This window comes from Psammomys obesus, unplaced genomic scaffold, assembly GCF_907164565.1.
Source record: "Psammomys obesus unplaced genomic scaffold, mPsaObe1.curated_primary_1811, whole genome shotgun sequence".
In the NCBI taxonomy this organism is placed as follows: domain Eukaryota; kingdom Metazoa; phylum Chordata; class Mammalia; order Rodentia; family Muridae; genus Psammomys; species Psammomys obesus.
The window spans coordinates 25652861-25675717 of record NW_026596034.1 but is presented as its reverse complement, the minus strand read 5'-3'; the positions used below and the strand labels follow the sequence as shown (position 1 = coordinate 25675717).

Sequence of the window (22857 nt, the reverse complement as noted above, 5' to 3'; positions counted from 1 at the left end):
GGTTGAACTCAGGTCATATGAGTTCAAGCACCTTTACCCACTGAGCCATCCTGCCAGCCAGAGCTTTCACTTTGAAGCCACCTAGACTAAGGCATGATTTGTCCAGATTTATTTACTTGATTTTGTACGTATGGGTGTTTTGATTGCATGTATGTCTGTGTACCACATGCTTGCCTGTTGCCCATGGAGCCCATGAAAGTGTGTTGGATCCCCTGGAATGGGTGGTTGTGAGTCATCATGTGAGTGCCACAGATTGAATATGGTTTCTCTGCAACAGCAACAAATTCTCTAAATGCTGTGCCGTCTCTCTAGCCCTGTATGAGCTCTTTACATCACATGAGACTTTAAAATAAAATAAAAAAATCATTTTGATGACCTAAGAATTTTGGTAGATTTCTTTTCTTCAAAAGTAGACTTCTCTTCAAAACACTCTGGGAAATCCACATTTTGTTTACCTTCTGTGGAGGAGCCGTGATTAGTATGTCAAGTGAAGAACTAAGGAGACCTGAGTAGACTTCACCACGACGCAGCACTTGAAAGATGGAGGCAGGGGAGTCTCTGTGAGTTCCAGGCCAGCCAGGGACAGATAGCGAGACCCTCCCAACCCAAACAACAACGCAACAAAACACCAAAGAACCACCTCCCCCCGCAAAAGAATAAAAATTATAAGAAAACACAGAAATAAAACCAATTTGTTTTCTTTCGTGAGATGTTGTATGTGTGTTTGGAACAGGTTAGGCTTGGAAACTCCACCCGCGTGGATGACAGGCAAATACTCTGCCGTTGATATATGGACCCTGAAAAAAATATGGTCAAGAAATTAAAAAAAGATTACTACACACTGAACTGGAATCCACCCAGGCTGAGCGGGGCTTCAGTTGCTAAAGTGCTTGCTTTGCAAGAACAAGGACCTGAGTTTGGTTCCCAGAAGCCATGTTAAAAAAACAAACAAAAAAAAAAAGCCAGGTGTGGTATTCTCTCCCCCCCCCCCCTTCTCTCTCTGTGTAACCTTAACTCTCTCACTCCCTTGGCAAGCAGGAAGGGAAGGCTCAGGCATACTTAGGGACCGACCACCTGACCGATGAAGGCATGGCCCACTGTGCCCACAGAACCCTACCACAAAGCCTGGGAGGCAGGCTGGTTCTAGGAATTCTGGGAAATCTCTGTTTAATCTTCCACTGAGCACTGAACTAACTGTGCAAACACTTCAGTTGCGGCATGTGACAAAGAATGCGCACCTCACAGAGTCAGTTCAGAAAAGTCACTCAGTGCACAGGCGTCAATAAATACAGCAAAACTGGCCTGAATGGAGAGAGCTGACTTCTTGACCTCTCTGCAACAAAAAGGCTGTTTCTAACACATGTAGGTAAGTGAGAGAGCATGGCTGATAACAGATAGGGGAAAGACAGTAAAGAGATTGTCTAGGAGGAGGCCAAGACATTGTATTCACCAGACAAAGACTGGTAGCCCAGCCTTGCCTCGAACACACGATCCCCCTGCCTCAGCCTCTGAGTGGTGGGGATTACAGGTGTTCACCACCACACTTGGCCTCTAGACAAAGACTTTTAATCACATAGTTTAAATCAAAGAACTAAGGGAGATTATGTTATGAGAACCAAAAAGAAAGTAAAATCTTAGTCTTATTAACTAGGACACTATGATGACGGAAATTACTATTAAAAGATAGAAATGAAAGTTGAGGCTACAGTGAGTGAGACAAGAAACTCACTGCGAAGCCTGTGGCAACCTATTGTCTTTTGTTTCACAATGTGCATACCCTTCAACTCAGAATTCTGGTTCTAGAAATACCCAAGGGATTTCTGCACATCAGGTACAAGACTGTCCCTGTACGGTGACAAATCTTATTGGCACCTAAACCCATGCCATTTATTTCCTTCTTCCTCTCTTCTCTTTTGTCTGTTAGTTTTGGAGACAGGGTTTCTCTGTGTAGCCTTGGATGTCCTGGACTTGCTTTATAGACCAGGCTGGCCTTGAACTCACAGCAATCTGCCTGCCCCTGCCTCCCTGAGTGCTGGGATTAAAGGTGTGTGAAACTTCCTTCCTGTGCTCTAACAGCACCTGACTTTGCTGTGGCGAGGAGCCGTGGGGAGGTTTTCCCAGGCTACAGCGCGCAACTATTCAAAGCCTGTTAAGTTGATCTTATCCAGTTTGCTAGGCCATTGTTTACGGGTTTCAGTGTGGGCCAAAGTAACCCAGAGGGACCCTGTGTAACCAGCTAGCACACAGCCAATGTGATTGAGTAAGGACACTGGCAGAGTCAAGCCACATAGCCCTAGTCGGGCAGGCAAACCATAAACTTTATGTCCATGTAAGAATTTGAATACAGTTTCAAAATTCCTTTAACCTCTCCCATCAAACGGTACAGTCTGTCTGTCTCTTCCCTGGGAATCTGACCTGCTGAGACGGGTCCCAAAGAGCAGGGAACTCCTTAGTTCTCTTGAAATGCCAGTCTAGGAAAAGCTGGTCACAAGGTAACACACCCAGCTACCCTGAGGCTGCTATGCTTGGGCAGCCATGTGTAGGCACTGTGTGGCTGACAGCCTGCACCATCTGCTGACCCCAGTGTCAGCATGGAGTCACAGGCAGCTACAGACCCAGCCAGCCTGGCTACCCAGGCATGCCCTTCCCTTAACCCTTTATCCTTAAAATGGCGACAGGAACAGAATGCTTGCTGGAGGGGGTCTACTTCTGCGCTGCCAGGGATATCTCACTCATACCCGAAGGAAGAGAGCTCCCTCCTGGAGGCTGGTGTGAAAACCCGATCGCGCTCGAAGTTGCCCAAGTCCACGGCCAGCCAACAGTTACACTGGAAATGCCATTTCTTCCTCACAGTCATGTCGCTGACGATCACCCGGCTTACATACCTACAGTCAGATAGACATCACCATGTTACGAAGGTGGGCCTGGGATGCCTGCTGTGCGACAAGGAGTCAGCTTGCACTTGCACTGGGCATCCAGGTAACTGACGCTTTGCAAGGCAAGAGAGAGAGGCAAGCAAGCCCATCCCACCTGCTGCCCTCAGGAAGTGCGTGTCCAAGATGCCGGCACCTGCCTGGGCCTGGAGCCACATCAGAACTATAGGACACTCAGATCTTAGATTTGACCCTCTTCCCAACTATATACACATATATATGTCTATGTATATATACTTATTTAAAAATTCAGAAATTATATATATTAAATGTGGGGGGGGGGGTTGTATATAATGTTTGTACATGCTACAGTGTGCATATGGAGACCAGAAGGCAGTCTCGGGTGTCAGTTCACTCCCTCTACCTTTCTTGAGACAGGAGCCTGTGCGCACAGCCGCATCTGATGGGCAGGAGTTCAGGGAACTGCGAAGGCAGGTATTACGACACCTGGCTTTCTGTGGGTTCTGGGGATTCACACTCAGGTCATCACACTTGCACGGCAAGCACGTTAGCCACTGAGCCCCCTCCCCAGCCTCTCAGGCACGGTGCTCTAGCTCTTTAACTGTATCTAAAACATAGAAGAGCCACAGAGCGGAACATAGAGCACCTGGCATTTTCAGAGGCATGACGCCCAGCACAGCGCCCTCTTAACACTACGTCTGTATAAGACAGTGGGCAAATTTAATTAGTCACCATTGTGTGCCTTCCGACTGCTCCACTCAGTCGCCCCTCCCACAGTTCCCTCCATCTCTTTGGGTCTCTCTAGTCTTTGGGACACATAATCAGATATTGAAATTAGGCCAGTTAGTAACTCCACAATGGCTTCTACGTGTTCAAGTGAGCATCGTACAGCCTCTTTCTTTAAATGGAGAACCAGGAATGATCAGGCTTAGTGGGGAAGGTATTCAAAGCTGAGACAGGCAGGGCACTGGGACTCCTGGGCCAAACGGAAACCAACTTGAGAACACAGAGGAAAAGGTCTGGAAGGAAATTAAGATCACTATCCTAAAGCACACCCAGATGGGAAAGCAGAACCAGGCTTCATGTCAGAAACCGAGAAAGTTTTAGTGTTCTGGGCAGCATCAGACCAGTTACAATGTTCCCAAACCAGGGTTAACCAACACTGTAATCCTCTTCAGTTCTCTGAAAGGCTTCCCAAGCTCAAGCAGCCGCAGAAGGGGCTGAGGCTGGCAGACCCGCTCATGCGGTTTACAGCAAGAAGCTGCTCCCGAACGTGGCAGTGCCGGAAAACCAGCTAAGACCCCGGATGAAGAGGGCCACACTCCTCAGGTGGCCAGTGGAGATGAAGCAGTGCTGTATTGGAAGAAGAAGCTATCTTGGATTTTCCTAGCAGAGAGGAAAAGTCAGCGCTCTCCGGCCGGGCCGCTGGTGACCGGAAGTGGAGACAAATGCTGCTTTAAAGTCGTAGAGTCCGGGAGAATTAGATTGCATCTGCTCTTCCTGTGCTCTGTAGATGGTTCAGCAAGGCATGGAGGCCTGTACATCCATTCCCGACACAGCGTAGTGAACATTCTGAACTCATTGCTGGGAACCAGTGCTCGGAGAAAGATTTCCTCTGACTCGGCAATAGTCATTGGTAACACACCTGGTGCCTGAGAGCTCCGACAGAGATGCACAGTGAAGCTGACGCTGTTTTCATGCTGGCTAACCCAATAGCCACTGTACAGCCCATGGATCAGGGGCTCGTGCCAACTTGCAAATCCTATTAAAAAGTACACTTAGGAAATATTTTTGGCTGATTATAGTGGTGTACGCCTTTGATCCCAGTGCTTGGGAGGCAGAGGTAAGCAGATCTCTATGAGTTCAAACCCATCTTGGTCTACATACAGAATTCTGAGTCAGCAAGGGCCATATACTGAGACCCTGTCTGAACCAAAACAGGTCGATTTTTTACTTTATGTGTATGTATGTGTACTATACGCATTCCTGGTGGTAGTGGGGATTGAGCCTTCAAGGTATGTTGCTCTTTAAGAAGACCCTCACACACATACAAACAAAAATGTAGAAAAGATTTTCAAACCAATGGATGTTATTCACAACACAGCACGAGTACAGAAAACATGAAAAGCAGGTGACATGACCCTTCCATAGACCAGAACTCAGCAACTGCATGGAAATGGCCAAAAGGCCAGATGAAACCATCAAAGGATTTCTGGTAAAAATGATCAATGACCTGAAAGAGGCTGCAAACTAGCAGATGAATTCAGACCAGGACCTGGAGAAGAAAGTCAGAGAAATGAATGAAAAAAATCAGCAACCTGGGCCGCATGTCCTGTCTTTAAAACAATTAATTTCACTTTCAAACTTCCGTTTTGTTGTGGTCATGACCTGCTGTTCACAGGTGACACAATAAAAACAAGGGAGAAGGTTTGTCCTCAGTTAAACAATTGCCCAGCTGTTTTGTTAGCTTCCTTCCTTCTTCTTGGGTTTCATTCTCTGAGGACATGAATCCAGCAGCCACTCTGGCTGAAAGCACGATTATTTAGAACTTGCTGGACTCTCTCAAGGCTGCAGGGAACCTAGAACCAAGGGCCAGTGGAGTGGTCCAGTGGCTAACAGCACTTGCCACTGAGTCTAACTGCAGAACCCATATAATATCAGGGGAGACCTGGCTCTCACATTGCCCTTTAACTTCCATACATGGGTGAGTACACATACAACATAAATAAATGAATGTAAAAAATTAAAAGAAAAAAAAATAAGTGAGCCAGCGTGGCTCAGGTACTTATCAAGAAGGGCTGTTGCCAGAATTGTCATGCCACAGCCGAAGGCCATGCAGGTCCCCGAGCCAGGATCCAGTGGAGAGAAGGAAAACGTCCAGTGCTCCACGCTCGAAGACCGTCTTCTGTGGGTCACAAAGGTGGTGGGGCTCGCTGCACCCCTCTGAGCCATAGAGGGTGATAACGACCTAACGTGATGAGGAAAGATTAAAAAAAAAATGAGATACTGCAACACCATTCCTTTGGGTTTTTCCTTATGAAGAAGGAAGCAGCCATTGGATGTCAAACAAGCCCAGAGGGTCCCTCCATTACACATTAGGACTAAGCCACACCAATCCTCCTGATTCCCTTTAAATCGTCATTGGATGCGGAGATGTTGCCAAGTTGAAGTGTGCCAGGGACACACTTTGCAGAAGTGTGAGCGCAGGCTGTGCTGACCTTGGCCGTTGTAGCAGCCCTCCTCCGATACCCCGTGTAGACCTGGATAAGGTAGTGAAATGTGGCGCTGGCGTCATTGTCAGCCAGGACCGTTACCTTCACCTGCAGGAAGAGCAGAAGCCATGAGCTTGCCAGGTCTCACTAAGGCCCGGCTGGGGACAGGCTTCTTGGTGGCAGCTTTGGGGGAGGTGTCGTCACCAGGCAAGCACACAAGCCAACAAAGTGACCAGGATCAGCTTTATCGGGTCTTGGGCATCAAGCCCTCCACCTCCATCCCACTTGGGTAGGAAAAGCATGCAGCGTGGAGGACATGCAGCGAAACTGGAGTTTCAGACAAACGATGAGGGCACTGGGGCTAAAGATTCATTTGCTGTTTACATGAGATGCAAATTAAGCTGCTATCTTGTATTTTTGTTTACTAAAGCTGGAAATACTTCACCCAGGACAATAAGAAACATCCACTCCCCCTCCTGGAACAGCCCTTGCCTAGACATGTAAGGCCTTGAAGAAAAAAAAAAAATACAACACGACATAAAAATATATATAAAACAGAAATGAAGAAAAAGCTGCTAAAGAATTTCACTGTTTAAAGATTTTTTTTTTCTAGTCTAAGCTGAGTGTGGTACTATTTGGAAGGCAGAGGGAGGTGGATCTCTGTGGGCTTGAGGCTAGCCTGAGCTATGCAGTGAGTTTCAGGCCAGCCAGGACTGCACAGTGAGATCTTGTCTATTTTTTTTTTTAACCGAAGCAAGTATGAGGGTTCACATCTGTAATTTTAGCCCTTGAGGATTACTGTGAAGTCAAGGCCGTATATGATGGTTATATAATGTTTCTTGGGTCAGGTTGGGGGACAGCATGAGATGTTGTCTCAAGACATAAAACATAACTTCAAAGAATTTAGCATTTGTTTGTATGTGTGCAGGGCGGGGACACGGGTGTGCTAAGACACACAAGTAGAGATCAGAGGGCAACTTGCCATTCTTTCTTTCTACCATGTGCATACTAGGGATCTAACTGAGGTTTTCAGGCTTGGTGGCAAATGTGTTTACCCACTGAGCCACCTTGCCAGCCTCAGAAGAGAATTCCGTACTACTTTCTTGTATGCTGTAGTTATGTTAAAATATAATTTGACTCAGCATAATTTCATCTAGTTTCTAAGGCAGGATAAATATGAGCCTGGTTTCAGTTGAGTTCCAATGACAGGTATTTTCTAATGTATTTCTAGCTGCATGACTTTTGGCGCCAAAACCAAACAAAAAAGAAACAAACAAAAAAACCCACTTCGTTCTGAGACGGTAGGTATGCATAGACATTTAATACAACCCCCTGTTGTAGTAAACCCTCTGTTCCCTGGCCATCAATCCCTACTTCCACCTAACTAGACTGACACACTCAAGATACTACGGCCTTAGGAGCCCAAGCCTTCTCACCTTCTGCATATCTGCCTGATCCTTCCTCCAAGCCCATGTGACTAAGAGGATATAGAATCCTAAGAGGCTGGCCAGCAACGACACCCCAACTGGATTGCTGGTCACGTTCAGAAGCAGTTTGACGGTGTTTTCCACATCCACCGTCCTGGGCACCATGAAGAAGTCGCTGCTGAAGAAGGTCAGGTGGTTACAGAGGCACTGCGTCTTCAGTATGGTGCTCTGCGGCCCCACCTGAAAGCAGGTTGAAGACCCAAATTGTAAGGGAGGGTGCTGAGGAGTGGCAAGCAGAAAATGGAAAGCGTCCCTTGAGAAGGAGAGGTGCAGACTTCCGTTTTTCGCATTTGCTCTTTTATCATGTGTACGTAGTGCAGGGGTGAGCCTGTGCCACAGCAAGATGTGGAGGCCGAGAAACAAATCACAAGTGTGAGTTCTCCCTTTCCACCACTCGGGTTCTAGAGACTGAACTCAGGGTGCCAGTCGTGGCCGCCCTGACATCCATTACTGCATCTCTAGTTTCTAACTCGGGCACCCCAAGTGTAAGGTGTGCATCAAGCACGTGCCGAGAGAGTGAGGGTGCACAGCAAACCCAGGACCTCGGCCACCCTCCACAGAAGAGGGGAATGAGAACAGCGAGGGGAACGGAGGTCTATTATTCCTGAGTTTTATTATTTTTAAACCTCTGAATGAGGGACAGGTGTGACGGAACACACCGATAAGGCCCGCATTCAGGAGCCAGAGCAGGCGGATCTTTATGAGATTCAGACAAGCCTGGGCTACATAATTAGAACCTGTCTCAAAATAAAACAACAAACTAAAGCAAACAAAGAAAGCTGAATTAGTTATTATTAAAGTATTTTATTTATTTATTTAGTTAGTTAGTTAGGTTTTTTTGAAACAGGGTTTCTCTGTGTGTAGCCCTGGCTCTCCTGGAATCACACTTCAGACCAGCGGGCCTCGAACTCACAGAGATCCGCCTGCCTTTGCCTCCGGTAGGGCTGGGATAAAAGGCGTGCACCACCGCTGCCTGGCTTGGAGTACATTATTATAAAATAATCACTTTGAAAAAGCTGAGTGGTAGGTTTAAAACTTTTAAGTTATTTCCTGCAATTTTCCGTATGGTGTAACATGTCTCCGTAATGTATATTTTAAAACCGCGCCAGTAACTACGAACAAAGGGGCTCTGCTGCCAATGTGTGTCTGGGCTGGTGCATGAAAAGCCTGTAAGGTGTACTCACTGACCGAGTGCTTCCCTGCCAAGCGTGAGGCCGCAGGACTGATCTCCTTTCTTGAGGATGTTGCCTCTGTGACCTAATTTTGAGGCTGCTCAGTCTCTACTCCAGGGTGGGAAAAAGAGAGGAGTACCTCTCTCCCTGTACTGGGAGACACAGCATCCTAGAGAGCTTCAATGGGGCAGAACCCAGCAGTTCTGCCATCAGTGCTGTGTCCTAAGAGCATAGAAAATCTCCAGTCTGCTCCCCAGTGCACCCCAAAACGTGGGTGAGTGCTGCCTGGCTCCCCGACAGCCACCACCTCAGAACCTGCTTTTATCAAGCGCCTTTCTGGGAGATTAGCCTGAGGAGTAACTACCCAGAGGTTACTGCTTGAGGCTGTTGCTTTCTTGAGAGTTCCATTTTTTTCTTGCCAAGCTCAGGTTATTTTTTATTATTTTTTAAAGACAGGGTCTCACTAGGTAGCCCAGGCTTGCCTTGAACTGATCTTGTTCTGTCTCCCAAGTGCTGGGATTAAACGCATACACTGGCACGCCCAGATCCAGTCTCAGGCCTTTGAAGAACAGCTTCAGGATTCCCAGGGCCTTGCATCTGGTGGTGTTATTGAAGCAGACATTAAATCAGGCCACCACCCACAGGATCAAGAATGAGCAAACTGGGCGTGGTGGTGAATGAGTGTAATCCCAACACTCAGGGAAGCTAAAGCAGGAAGATCAAGAATTGGAGGCCAAACTGGGCTATGTAGTGAGAGGTACGATGTCTTCTGAAAAGAACAAACACCATGAAAAACATGCTGACTTTAAAGGTGACTCCCTGTCCCCACCTGCCTGGGGTGTGAGAGAATCTAGAATGCATTCTTATCCTCTACCCACCTTTTTTGGTTTTTTTCGTTTGTTTGTTTTTTTGTTGTTTGAGACAAGGGTTCTCCATTTAACAGCCTTGGCTCTCCTGGAACTTTCTCTGTAGAACAGGCTGGCCTCGAACTCATAGAGCTCCACCTGCCTCTGCCTCCCAAGTGCTGGGGCTATAGGTGTGTACCACCACTGCCCGGCTCTCCTTTTTCTTAAGGCTTACTTTTATTTTTTTTATTTATGTGTGCATGCATGTATATGTGTGCATATGTGTTTGCAGTGTGTATGTATGCGTGTGCTTGAGGAAGCCAGAAGAAGGCGCTGGATCCCCTGGAGCTAAAGTTACAAGTGGTGGCTGTAAGCCAGCATGTGGGTGCTGAGAACTGTTTTTTGTTTGTTTAGTTTTGTTTTTTGTTTTTGTCCAGCAGGAGGTTTATTTCATTTTAGATGCAGGACAGTGGGCATACAACTTCCGCATCTACTTTCTGTCTTTCATCTACAGCCATCAGCTGTCACTCAGTGCCCAGCACTGTCAGACCTGCCTGCAGCTGTGTTGAGATGGGAATTAGAAAAACAGCATGGGCCTACTGTTCTAGACACATGCCTGCCTGCTACCAAGGTCCACCCTCCCCTTTGGTCCTAGGCTGATTCGTTTCCCTTCAGATTGCTGCTGTTTCCGGTCTACCCTAAGGAGAGTCGGGGGAGGAGTGCAGTGAAGGGTCAGAGTCCCCCAGCCCCCTCTTACTTGGCATCCATCGCTCCTCCATGTTCTGTTGTGTCGGTCCCAGAAATAGCACTGGGTGACAGCTGTTACCACTGAGACCAGGGTAGGCATATGCTGTGTCGTCTCTGAGCTTTTATTCTCCACAGCCATTACATAGTAGGTGCCAGTCCCGTACCGCAGGCTCTCTGGTGTCAGCACCCACGTGTATCCCTCATCTGAAGACAGAGAAGAACGCTGGGTTGTATTCCCAATGGGATAAAAACCCTATCAGACCCACAGCTACTCTTATTCATTTGTATTATTTTATAAATGAGGTTACGAGTCTAGCACCAGAAACATGTGCAAAGAAAGACCATTAACACCATCCTGAACTCTGCATCACATACATTCCAGTAAAGGGATCGTTTTCTCTTGCTTTATGCACATCTAGGTCTCATAGTGGAATGCACTATGAGGTCTAGGAAAAAAAAATTAAACCATCACCATAAACTGTTTCGTGGTTTGAATAAACATGGCCCCTAATGGCTAATATAGCTATTATTATATTAAAAGCTATTAAATGCTTGGTCATCAGGGAATGGCATTACTTGAGAAGGATTAGGAGGTACGGCCTTTTTTTGTTGAAGGAAGTTTGTCACTGAGTATGGGCTTTGATGTTTCAAAAGCCCAACCTAGGCCCAGTGTCTCTCTCTTCCTGCTGCCTATATATCTGGATATAAAACCATAGAGAGAATATCTTGTGTCTATATGGATGCAACACCTGTCAAAAACAAACAAACAAACAAACAAACTATGACCTATAGGAAAGGGTAGAATAGAAGGTGAGACATCTAGCAGGCAGAAGGGATTCTGGGATAGAGCAGGCTCAGAAAGATGTGAAGAGGACAGACCCATGGTACCTGTGCAGAGGTAACCAGCCACATGGCAGAATGTAGAACAGCATAAATGGGTTATTTTAAGTTATGAGCTAGTCAGAGAAGAGCCTAGCTACATGGCCTAGGTATTTGTAAATATATTTTGAGTCTCAGAAGTCTTTATCCTGGGAACTTAGGGTCAGGAGGAAAAACCACTTCAACATACAACTCTCAGCTACTTCTCCAGCACCATGTCTGCCTGCGTACTTCGATGCTTCCTGCCATGATGATAATGAACCTCTGAAACTGTAAGCAAGCCCCGATTAAACACTTTCCTTTTATAAGAGCTGCTGTGGTCATTCACAGTGATCTAACAGTGGGTAAGACATGCGGGGGGTGTAGCTCAGTGATGAGAATGTTTGCCTAGTGTATATGAAATCCTGGGCTTGATCCCCAGCACCAACAAACCCATCATGATGGTACAAATCTATAATACTAGCACTTGCGAGATGGAGATAGGTATATCAGAAGTTCAGTCTCACTCTTGGCTATGTAGTGAGTTTGAAGCCAGCCTGGGCTATGAGACACTAACTTAAGAAAAAAAAAAAAAAAAGGCTAAGAGCTAGCTTAGCAGTTATAGTGAAGTTCTTGCCATGCAAACAGGAGGATCAGAGTTCAGATGCCCAGAACCCACACAAATGTTGGGTGGCTATAATCCCAGCCTTGGGAGGTAGGGGGATCCCTAGGGAAGCTGGCTACTGTGACTAAACATCTTGGCAAGCTCTGGTTTTAATTAAGACATCTCGCTTTGAGAATAAGGAAAACAAGTGATTGATGAAGATGTTCAACATCAGTATCAGAATCCCCTGACTCCTCCACAACCCCTCCCCCCATTACACATGCAGGCATGAAAAGACAAACATCATCACCCATCTTAGGTGATAGACTGAGGATTTTGGTGACACACTCAAGGAGAAAGGAAGGATGCAAACACAGTGTTGGCAGGAAACTGGATTTCCCATGAGACTGTGTGTCAGGCCTGGTTCTGTCCTGGTGGCCATCAATAGTCAGGGCAAGTCACCTCATCTCCCTGGCCTCAGTTTCCTCATCTTTACAGCAGGTAATGACCTCAATGGTTCTTCCAACTCTAAAAGATTTTGAGACTTTCCAATACATTTCAAAGTTATATCCATAGAGCATAGAGGTGGATCAAGCAAATCTAGGCATCACTAATGTAACTCAAATTTGTGTGTGTGTGTGTGTGTGTGCATAGTACATACTTATTCATATGTATGCTCATGTGTGTGTGTCCTTGTGTATGGGGCCAGAAATTGACTTTCGGTGTCTTCCTTGATTGCTCTTCACTTTAGGGTCTCATGCTGAACTAGGACCCATCAATTCAGTTAGGCTGGCTGGTCAGTAAGTATTAGGAGCCTACCACTGTTCCCCACGAGATAAGGACATACATATTAAGCTTTTACATGGATTCTGGGAATCCAAGATCAGGACCTCATACTTGAGCAGGCAGGTATTTTATTCATGGAGCCATATCTATAACCTTTCAGAATTTTATTTTGTGTAGGTCAGGTTGGCCTCCAGCTTCCTTATATAGCCAAGGATAGCTTCTGACCCTCGATTCTTCTGCCTTCACCTCCCACATGCTAGGATTATGGCAACTATACTCAGCTGCTCAGAAAACTTTAACTATTGATATTATCGAAAAAATTCTTTAGAAAAACCAAAACTAAAACAGCAGTGCTTAGGATGGAACCTAGGGTTTTGTGTGTGCTCTCTACCAACTGAGCTACACCCTTAGCTCTGCTTTCAAAGATCCCTTACTTCTCTAGGAATGTCATTTTGTCTCATATCAAGACTTACTTGATCTCTGACCCTTACCCAGATCTAAGATTAAAAATAAAATTGGGATGTGTATGTCATATGCATTCATCTTTATCTTATTGAGCTTGCATGGTATGGCCCATGGTACTAGAATTTTATTTCTTCAACTTTTTTTTTCATCCTAAGGATTGAACTCAGGCCTTGTCATACTAAACGTATGTTCTACCACAGAGCTACACCCCAGTCCTTAATGTGCTTATAGATATTTTCAACTACACTGAAACTTAAGTTTCATAGCATATATTCATGTTATCACCAGGCTCTACAATTAGCATTTTATAAAATTTGCTTTACCATATATATGATATCTCTCTCTACATGTATATGTGTATATATATTACATAATTATTTCTCCATGCATCACATAACCTATCTTTAATTACATAAGACAAAGTGCACATATGCAGAGAGATGAATGTATGGAATTCTGGGACAATCTACTGATAGGCCATTGTGTCAAGGTCATCCCCTGTGGCTCGGCCATTAGGAGGGCTGGTTAGAAAGCAAGTGTGCTGTTTCCTCTCACAGCTACAATTGTGAACCTACAATTACCTCACACTCCCAAGTTAAAAATAAGAAAAACGTATCACCAATTAAGTTTCAGACATCTGATGGCCAATACCTTTCTGCCACACCTGACTCCTTGGAAAGCTGATGTTGAGGTAGAAGTCAATGTGGTCAGGCTGGTCCTGGAAGCCCAGGTAGAGTATCATTAGAAGGGGACTTTCAGGCTCGATGGTCACAATGAGGGTTTTCTCCAAGGAAGTGACATTCACGGTGACTGTGAAATAGTCTGTGCTTGCGTTGAGGGTGGTGGGCTGGGTCTCCATGCTGGCGTTTCTCCAGAGCATGATCTAGAAAGAGAGAGCGTTAACACTCCAGCTTAAGATGAGCCTTTCTGTTTTCCTGGTAGTGATGAGGTAACAAACTTCCTAAGGCTTCTCTGTTGGGTCTTAGTGGACAGCACAAAGCCAGCGATTAGTAGTCTTTGAGACTTGTCCTCGGACTGATTAGGTCTACCTCTTTGTGAGGGTTTCGAAGATGTGTAATAAAATACTTTGTAATAAAATACTTTAAAAGACAGGCTTTTTACTGGGTAGCCTTTCTGCCACAGAGAACTCACTATGTATCCTAGATGGCCTTGAACCCACAGAGATTTCTTGCCTGTCTCCCACGTGCTGGGATTAAAGGCATGTGCCAGGTACTTAGCTCTGACATGAATGTAAAATGCTGAGTTGTTTCCTCTTTCCCAGCATGTCCTGTTTCCATCAAGATACTTGTACCTCAATATTTTCTATTAAATTGTGGACTCGGATCGATTGGTTAGAATCACTCAGTAGCACATTTCCAATACTTCCAACAATGTTCCTGTCATCCAAAGCCTCAAAAGGGTTGAAAGCCAGACCTGTTACCTGCAGAGGAAGCAAATTCCAGTTTCTCCAGCTGCCAAGTTGTTCATAAACCAGTCCCAGTCCCACAACAGATTACAAGGTAGCAGCCATAAACTAAATGCTGGGATTCCCCCACAATGTGGCAAGTGAAGGAGCTAAGCATCCTAACCCTGATGAGAGACAATGAGAGCGCTGCATTTCGGACCCTCCAAATCGTTCGGATACATTTGTTCTTTTATACTAGGGAACAAATATTCTGCACCCCAATACTGTGTGTGTGTGTGTGTGTGTGTTACACTGAATTAGTTATGCTTCAGATAATCCCAATTTTTTAGTAGGTAAGTTGAGATCAATTCAAATCATGACACAGAAACTCACTCTCAAGCTCCCTCCTGATTTTTTTTTTTTTTTTTTTTTTTTTTTTTTGAGACTTGCAAAACAAATCTTTCTAGCCCAGGAGGTGTGCACTCTCCGCCCCTACCTCCCCACATAGCCATCACAGACCATTTCGTTCCCATCTCAGTCCGGTTCGGTTCGTACTCACTTGAAGGTTCACTCCTGGATGTTTATTCAAGAGCTCCTTCAGCGCTTGTGCCGACGGGAAGCCTAACCTCAAGGGTGCAGGCTCCCCCAGAGTGTAGGTGCTCAGAGGCAAAGATGACACATTTTGACTGAAAAAAAAATTTAAATGCAAATCAATCTCTAGAAGTCAAAATCGAAATGAAACTTCCCCATTCCTCCAGCCGGTTTACCTGCTCAACATCAGGGTAGCAGTGGAAGAGGTCAAGGTCACTGCTGGCTCAGGACACAGGCTCTGTTGGCAAAATGCTTTGTGGATCTCCCCCAAGGCCATCAACGACGTCTCCAGCACGTCTTCAACCTGCATTTAGATGGAGATTTAGCGTCCCAGGTACTGGGTGGCAGGCGTGCACCACCCTATCCAGCCTCTTATTTTTTAATTTGCACTTTCCTAAAAGCTGAGGGTGTTGAGTATCTCCCTGAGGGTTTGTGATAGGCTTCACTGAGTCCCTTTCACTTGATTAGCCTCTGCCCACCGGTGGGTGGAGAGAGACCTTTGAAGACTGGGGAGGGGCTGTGTGACTTGATGTTGGGGTGAGAGTTCCGGGCAGAGCTGGCCACCTGCAGAGAACACACCCACCTGCTCATTGTCTTGCCAAACCATCTGCTGGCTTTTTTTCTGGATTGTTATCAAATTTCCAAGAGACTGAAAGAGGCAGCTAACCGCCGGAGTTTTGAGGCTCCAGCTGTCATTTTTCTGAAATAGGAGCATCAGCAACTGCTCACTCAGGTCCATGAGTGAATTGGCCACACTGATCTAGGGATGCCAGAAAGGAAACACATGTAGCTACGTGTGACTGTTTTAAAGTTATTTGTGCCTTCTTATAAGCGGCTCAATATTCTCTCTCTTTTTCTCCCTCCCTTCTTTCCTCCCTCCCTCCCTTCCTCTGTCTACGTAGGTATGTGTGTTCAACGCAAGCACTGGCTTTTACAAGGGTGCTTCAGATGTGTGTTTGTGCCCGGGTACTTCAGCAACTGAGTTACTTTCCCAGCCCCGAAGTTCAATCTCTATTACACGGTTCAAATGTATTAAAAACAAAACAAAACAAAACAAAACACCACCATTTGGCAGGCAAGAAAAATACAGGATTCCTTGCCAGCTACGGGAGAGGACCGTGTTTCATGTTGTTCTAAGGTACACCGAGTGCTAAGTAGACAAGCTGTTTAAGTGAACAAAATCAAACTAAAAGAGGGATGCTTGGGAAAAGAGCAATCCAGGCCAAATGCTCAGTGGTGGGCTCTTTTGGAAGGCATGGGTGGTGGCATCAAAATCTTCAAGATAACTGGAAAACAGAGACCAGGGAGATTTTTTTCTTTTCTTTTCTGTAGACCAGGCTGGCCTCAGTCTCAGAGAACCACCTGCCTCTGCTTCCTTGAATACTGGGACTAAAGGTGTGGGCCACCACTACCTGACAGGAAGATAAGTTCTAAAAACAAGAGAAAACATCAGTTCTCTTTTGTGCGGGCCATTCTCATATAAAACAAATGGAGTGAAAAAGGCTAAGCAGCCAGGTGCAGTGGTGCACACCTGTGATCCCTGGACCTAGGAGGCAGAGACAGGGGGATGGCAAGTAAGTTCAAAACTAACTTGGGCTGCACAGTAAGGCCCTGTCTCAAACCATCCAACCAATCAACTAGCTACACAAAAAGAAATGTGAGGCAATTTTAATGCTTACTGGACATCTACTTTAGGTACTACTATTTTTATTTTGAAATGTTACTTCCTTTCAAAGTTATATTTATTAAAAGCGTTTGTAAAAATCAATATATCAGCCAGACAGTGGTGACACTTGCTTTTAATCCCAGCATTTAGGAGGCAGAGGCAGGTGAATCTCTATGACTTCAAGGCCAGCCTGGTCCACAGAGTGAGTTCCAGGACTGCCAGGGTTACACAGAGAAACCCTGTCTCAAACAAACAAACAAACAAACATAGACAGAAGTTTAAAAATAAGGTACTGGCACAAAATTTGAAGTATGGTTAACAGCCTAATAAAGGTCTCAGGTGGGTGTGGTGGTGCACACCTTTAGTTCCAACACTCAGAGAGGCAAAGGCACATGGATTGCTGTGAGTTCAAGGCCAGCCTGGTCTACAAAGTGTGTCCAGGACAGCCAAGACTACACAGAGAAACCCTGACTCAAAAAACCCCAAAACAACAACAACAACAATAACAAATAGTAGTAATAATAATAATGGCCTCTAACAAATAAGACCAGTCAAACAGAAGTCAGAATGAAGGCACAAAGCAATTCAGAGAACCTAAGGGGGATAGGGCGGCAGATATGTCTCGATGGCGGAACACATCCTCAGGTTCAGGACCAAGTATAAGGGCCAACAGAAGCCAAGTCATAGACAGCTTCAAATATACAAGCTCATGAAGGGAAGCTTGGCTTCCTTAGAAATCAGCACATTGTTTGTTTATCGTAAACTCGACACAAGCTAGGGTCACTGAGAAGAAGGACTCTCAGTTGAGAAAACACCATCAACGATTGGCAAATCTATAGAGCCATGGCGAGTAAGCAGTGAGCTACATTCCTGCATGGCCTCTGCCTCCGTTTCTCCTCCAGGTTCCTGATGATGGACTGTAACCCATATGACAAACAAACCTTTCCTCCTCAAGTTGCTTGTGGTTACGGTGTTTGATCACAGCAATAGAAACCCTAACTGAGACACCTTCTCTTTCCTTTCTTGCTTTTAAAATTGCCAAAAAATGAGAACTCGGGGCCGCAGTGGAAATGAAAACAGTATCTTTTAGGAGAACAATTTGGCCATACCTGTTTCATGTATGTTTCATACCTGTTTCATACCGTCATCATGTCTACGTGCTGCTGTAACACTCAGAAGTATTTGCGTAAGTATTCAATGTACTTACAAGGTTGCACATAGGTAGGCTGTTTTCATGAATGAACAAAAAAATTCAGATGAACACTAGTTGGTTAATCTATGCAGACAGATGGGGAAAAATACCTGTGGCAATGTGTTGAGTTAAAAGAAGCGGGCGGTGATGGTATATGCCTTTAATCCCAGGGAGGTAGAGGCAGGGGGATCTCTGTGAGTTCAAGGCCAGATTGGTCTACAGGGTGAGTCCAGGACAGCCAGGGCTATACAGAGACACTCTGTCTTGAAAAAAAAAAGCAAAAACAAACAAATAAACAAACAATAAGGGTCAAAGGCATAAAAATATCTGTATATTTTATTTATTTATTTATTTGGTTTTTTGAGACACGTTCTCTCTGTGTAAGAGTCCTGCCTGTCCTAAAACTTACTATGTACACCAGGATGGTGTATTTACTCACAGAGATTCACTAGCTTCTGCCTTCATAGTGCTGGGGTTAAAGGAAAATACCACTAACTCAGTATGTATGTATATATGTATGTACATAGTTATTCACAGCCGGTCAAAGGTAAAGGGAACAATGATCCCATCTATCTGATGGGTTTTGTAGGGACAAAGGAGTATGTGTGTGTGTGTGTGTGTGGAGGGTGTTTTCTCATTATTGTACCTGCCCTGCTTCGATTTCTTCCTAAAAATGTGTTATGTCTGTAATTGAAAAACCCAGGCAGCATGGAAATTTGGCGCACTTGGTAGAGTTATTTTTAGCATGCATGAGGCCCTGGGCTTGAGTCCCAGCACCACATAAACTGGGTGTGTTGGTGCATATCTGTTACCTTGGAACTGCGGTAGTAGAGGAAGGAGGATTAAGAGTTTAAGGTTATCGTAGGCTGCATATCAAGTTTGAGACAAGCCTGGGATACACGAGACCCTGTCTCAGAATAGAAAATGCAAAAACAAACAACCGCTCCTCCCAACAAAGAGCCAAATCAACCAACCAAAGCAGCAAAAACTCAGAGACATGCTTATTGAAGTATATTTACAAATGTTAAAAAATAAATAAAGGGGGGGGGCTGGAGAGATGGCTCAGAGGTTAAGAGCACTGGGTGTTCTTCCAGAGGTCCTGAGTTCAATTCTCAGTAACCACATGGTGGCTCACAACCATCTATAATGAGATCTGGTGTCCTCTTCTGGCCTGTAGGCATATGTGCATGAAGAATACTGTATAAATAATAAATAAATACATTTTCAAAAAAATAGAAAAAAAAAACATTGAATTTCTTATGCTACCACCTTCCATTACATAAGAAGCAGCCTGGCCAATTATGGGGAAATGATGTCAGCAAGCCTGGGTGCAGAAAGCTCCGAGGTCAGGAGCATTGTTGTTTCAACTCTGGTCTCAAAACCGTCCCATCGTATCCACAGCAAGTTCCGAATCTACTTTTGTCTCATAATTTCTCCTAACGACCGTATCAGATGAGGTAACCTGGTCAACGCACCAATGAACACAAACTGTGACTCTGAGATTACCACTGCCCATCAACACACTCACTTCATGTTTAAAGATGCAGTACTATTTGCTGGTACTCAGCTCTGTTTCCATCAAGTTCTTTTATGATTCCCAGTTCTGCTGAGGGCACAGCCCCTACTTACATTTTTTTCCTTTTCTCACTGCTGCCGAAATACCTCCACCTTTCTCCTTACCTGAGCCAGTGTGCAAGATGTTGGAGGGGAGTCTCGCAGTCTCTGGAGAATGGCACAAGCTTTCTGGAATTCACTGCGAGCTTGAAAAGCAGCCGTTGCTGGGATCAGTTTCCCTGCTGTCTCATCTGTGACCTGTTGGGAAGAGAAGATCTTTTGTCAGGCTGGAGAGATGGCTCAGTGGATAAAAGCACTTACTGCTAAGACTGAATGATCCCAGTTGGGTCCCCGGAACCCACAGGGCAAAGAGACAGAACTGATTTCTACAAGTTGTCCTCTGAGCTCTGCATAAGTAACATGGCATGTACACACCCACACTCCCACATATATAAATAAATAAATGGATGTAATAAAAAAGTTAAAAAAATATCTTGTCAAAATTATTTATACATAATTATTATCATGCATTTGGAGTTTGGTATACCATGTCAATGGATACTGGCCAAGGATGACATTTTAAGTTTCATGAACCACAGGCTCCAAAAGGGCTGTTACTTTAGGAAGAATTCCTGCCAGTGAGTGAAATTGATTTTCACCTCCTTCATACATGTGTGAAGATGGGTAAGAATTTTGTGGAATGAATAATCTGAAAGCAGATGAGGTTGCTGGTAAGATTCTAGGAATGAGTTCACAGAGAGCTTACCTAGCAAGTACAAGGTCCCAAGTTCAAGCCTCAACACTGGGGAAAAGAGTTCATGTTTAAAAGGAAAAAAAACTCAAAGTACTGTGTAGCAGGACGTGGGGTGCTGAATACTTCCCAGGACAAACTGAGTAAACAGAACAAGGCCCAATCTTGTGAGGCTTCTCTACTTGAAGTCCAGTCTTTACTGGCTGCTATGTAAACCCAACTACTTATTTGATTTCTGGAGTACATCCCCGCATATCTCACACTTCAAGAGACATTTGCCAAGGCCCTACTGCACTCTGTAGATGCTGTGTCAGATGGGAACAGAGTAGTCAGTGGGTCATGATCCCATCGGCCTTAGTGAGGGATTCTGTTGCTGTGATGAAGCACCGTGACTAAAAGCAACTTGGGGAGGAGCAGTTTTTAGTCCATCATTGAAGGAAGCCAGGACAGGAACTCAAGCAGGGCAGGAACCTGGAGGCAGGAGCAGATGCAGAGGCCATGGAGGGATGCTGCTTACTGGCTTGCTCTCCATGGTGTGCTTAACCTGCTTCCTTAGAGAACCCAGGACCACCAGCCCAGGGGTGGCACCACCCACAATGGGCTGGGCCATCTCTCATTGATCACTTATTGAGGAAATGCTTACAGCTGGATCCTGCGGAGGCATTTTCTCAAATAAGGTTCCCTCCTTTCAGAAAACTCTAGCTAGTATCAAGTTGACATAAGACTAGCCAGAGCACCATCCTCATGGGTCACATGGTCCAATAGGTGATTTCTGACTTTGTGGGAGAGGTCCCTTATAGAGGCACCCTGGACTGAGATCACCCTGGCTTTGATGAACTGAGGTGCAAATAAGAAAGGATGAAGATATAGCTGAGCTGTAGCTGCTACCCCATGACCCCGTGGAGGCTGGGCTTTCTGGATGCTGCCCTAGCTATCTGTGGATACACATACCTCATCTGGTATTTTAGAACCCAAAGTGTAACCTGGACCACATGATGGCTCATCTTAATATTTATGTAGCCCAGGCAGGCCTTACATTTGCATTCCCCCTGCCTTAGTCTCCTGAGTACTGGGATTAAAGGTGTCTGCTGCATCACTTGCCTGTTTTTAATTTTCTCATTGTCACACACTTTGTTGAGTTGGGCAACATCACTAAATTCTCTTAACAGTTCTATATATAAACACTTATGGATATTCATTCTACATTTCTGGCTTCTTCTTTTTTTTTTATTTAAGGAAAGAAACCAACCCCCATCCTTGGTTTAAGCTACTGCAGGCTGATTCTTCCCTAGTGGAAGACAATTCGGAGACAATAGTGAACCTCGTTACCTCAGGAAGCAGAGCAAATGGGGTGTTTTTATGGGAAAGTGCCAGGATGCACTTAAAAGTAGGATTTGGGGGTGGGATTCTTCTCAGGACCTTGTCCCGGTGGCTTTACTTTTTCTCTAGCACCTCTGGTACAGTGGGGCAGGCTAGCAGAGGTCCTTCACCTCCCAATGGTGAATTTATGAGTCCTAAATAAATATGAGCCATCAAGTACTGCAAAGGGCACACAACCTGCTGGGAGAGACTTGGACTCTGAACACTTTTGCTTTCAGTGTACAGTTCTCCTGCTTTTAAAAATCAGAACCGTGGATACATCATGATAGAAGGACATACGTGCTCTTTTTATGACTAACTTTTCAATAGCGAAGCTTGAACCCGGGGTCGGGGTTGTGCACATGCTAGGCCAGTGTTTTACCACTGAGCTACATCCCCAGACCTGTCTTCTCAGTGTCGTGAAGCTACCCAGTTAGCTTCCATTTTCCAGACTTACCTGATTGGACGCTCTCTGAAATGACTTGTGTGGATGGGTGGGGAGGGCTCCTGGGTGAGAGTCTTCCTTTGGGCTTGAAGTGATGTCTGTCAAAGATCTTCCAGCAGGTATTGGGAATTCAGTCCTGGTGACCTCTGTCATTACAGGCCATGGCGGGCTGCTGAGTTCAGGTGTGGCTGATGTCACCTGTGGTGGGATGCTGGGTGCAGGTGTGACTGTTGTCACCTGTGTTGAGCTGTTTAGTTCAGGTGTGACTGATGTCACCTGTGTTGAGCTGTTTAGTTCAGGTGTGACTGTTGTCACCTGTGTTGAGCTGTTTAGTTCAGGTGTGACTGTTGTCACCTGTGTTGAGCTGTTTAGTTCAGGTGTGACTGATGTCACCTGTGTTGAGCTGTTTAGTTCAGGTGTGGCTGATGTCACCTGTGGTGGGCTGTTTAGTTCAGGGGTGGCTGTTCTCACCTGTGGTGGGATGCTGAGTTCAGGTGTGACTGTTGTCACCTGTGGTGAGCTGTTGAGTTCAGGTGTGGCTGTTGTCACCTGTGGTGGGCTGTTGAGTTCAGGTGTGGCTGTTCTCACCTGTGGTGGGATGCTGAGTTCAGGTGTGACTGTTGTCACCTGTGCTGGGCTGCTGAGTTCAGGTGTGGCTGATGTCACCTGTGGTGGGCTGCTGGGTGCAGGTGTGACTGATGTCACCTGTGTTGGGCTGTTTAGTTCAGGGGTGGCTGTTCTCACCTGTGGTGGGATGCTGGGTGCAGGTGTGGCTGTTGTCACCTGTGGTGGGCTGTTTAGTTCAGGTGTGACTGTTGTCACCT

The 22857-nt window shown here is 45.5% G+C and overlaps 1 protein-coding gene across 1 annotated transcript in view; it reads right to left on the bottom strand.

The window, feature by feature from the left end:
• Pkd1l3 (polycystin 1 like 3, transient receptor potential channel interacting) overlaps positions 1-22857 on the bottom strand; it is a 52295-nt gene that overhangs the window by 20323 nt on the left and 9115 nt on the right. Inside the window, exons 6-17 of the mRNA XM_055621517.1 lie at positions 22046-22855; positions 19605-19736; positions 15650-15826; positions 15243-15370; positions 15035-15161; positions 14383-14511; positions 13722-13953; positions 10368-10561; positions 7543-7773; positions 6113-6214; positions 5685-5862; positions 2739-2886 (exon numbers count right to left, since the gene is read on the bottom strand). Of these exons, the coding sequence (XP_055477492.1) occupies positions 2739-2886; positions 5685-5862; positions 6113-6214; positions 7543-7773; positions 10368-10561; positions 13722-13953; positions 14383-14511; positions 15035-15161; positions 15243-15370; positions 15650-15826; positions 19605-19736; positions 22046-22855 (2588 nt within the window). The remainder of the gene's footprint in view (positions 1-2738; positions 2887-5684; positions 5863-6112; positions 6215-7542; positions 7774-10367; positions 10562-13721; positions 13954-14382; positions 14512-15034; positions 15162-15242; positions 15371-15649; positions 15827-19604; positions 19737-22045; positions 22856-22857) is intronic.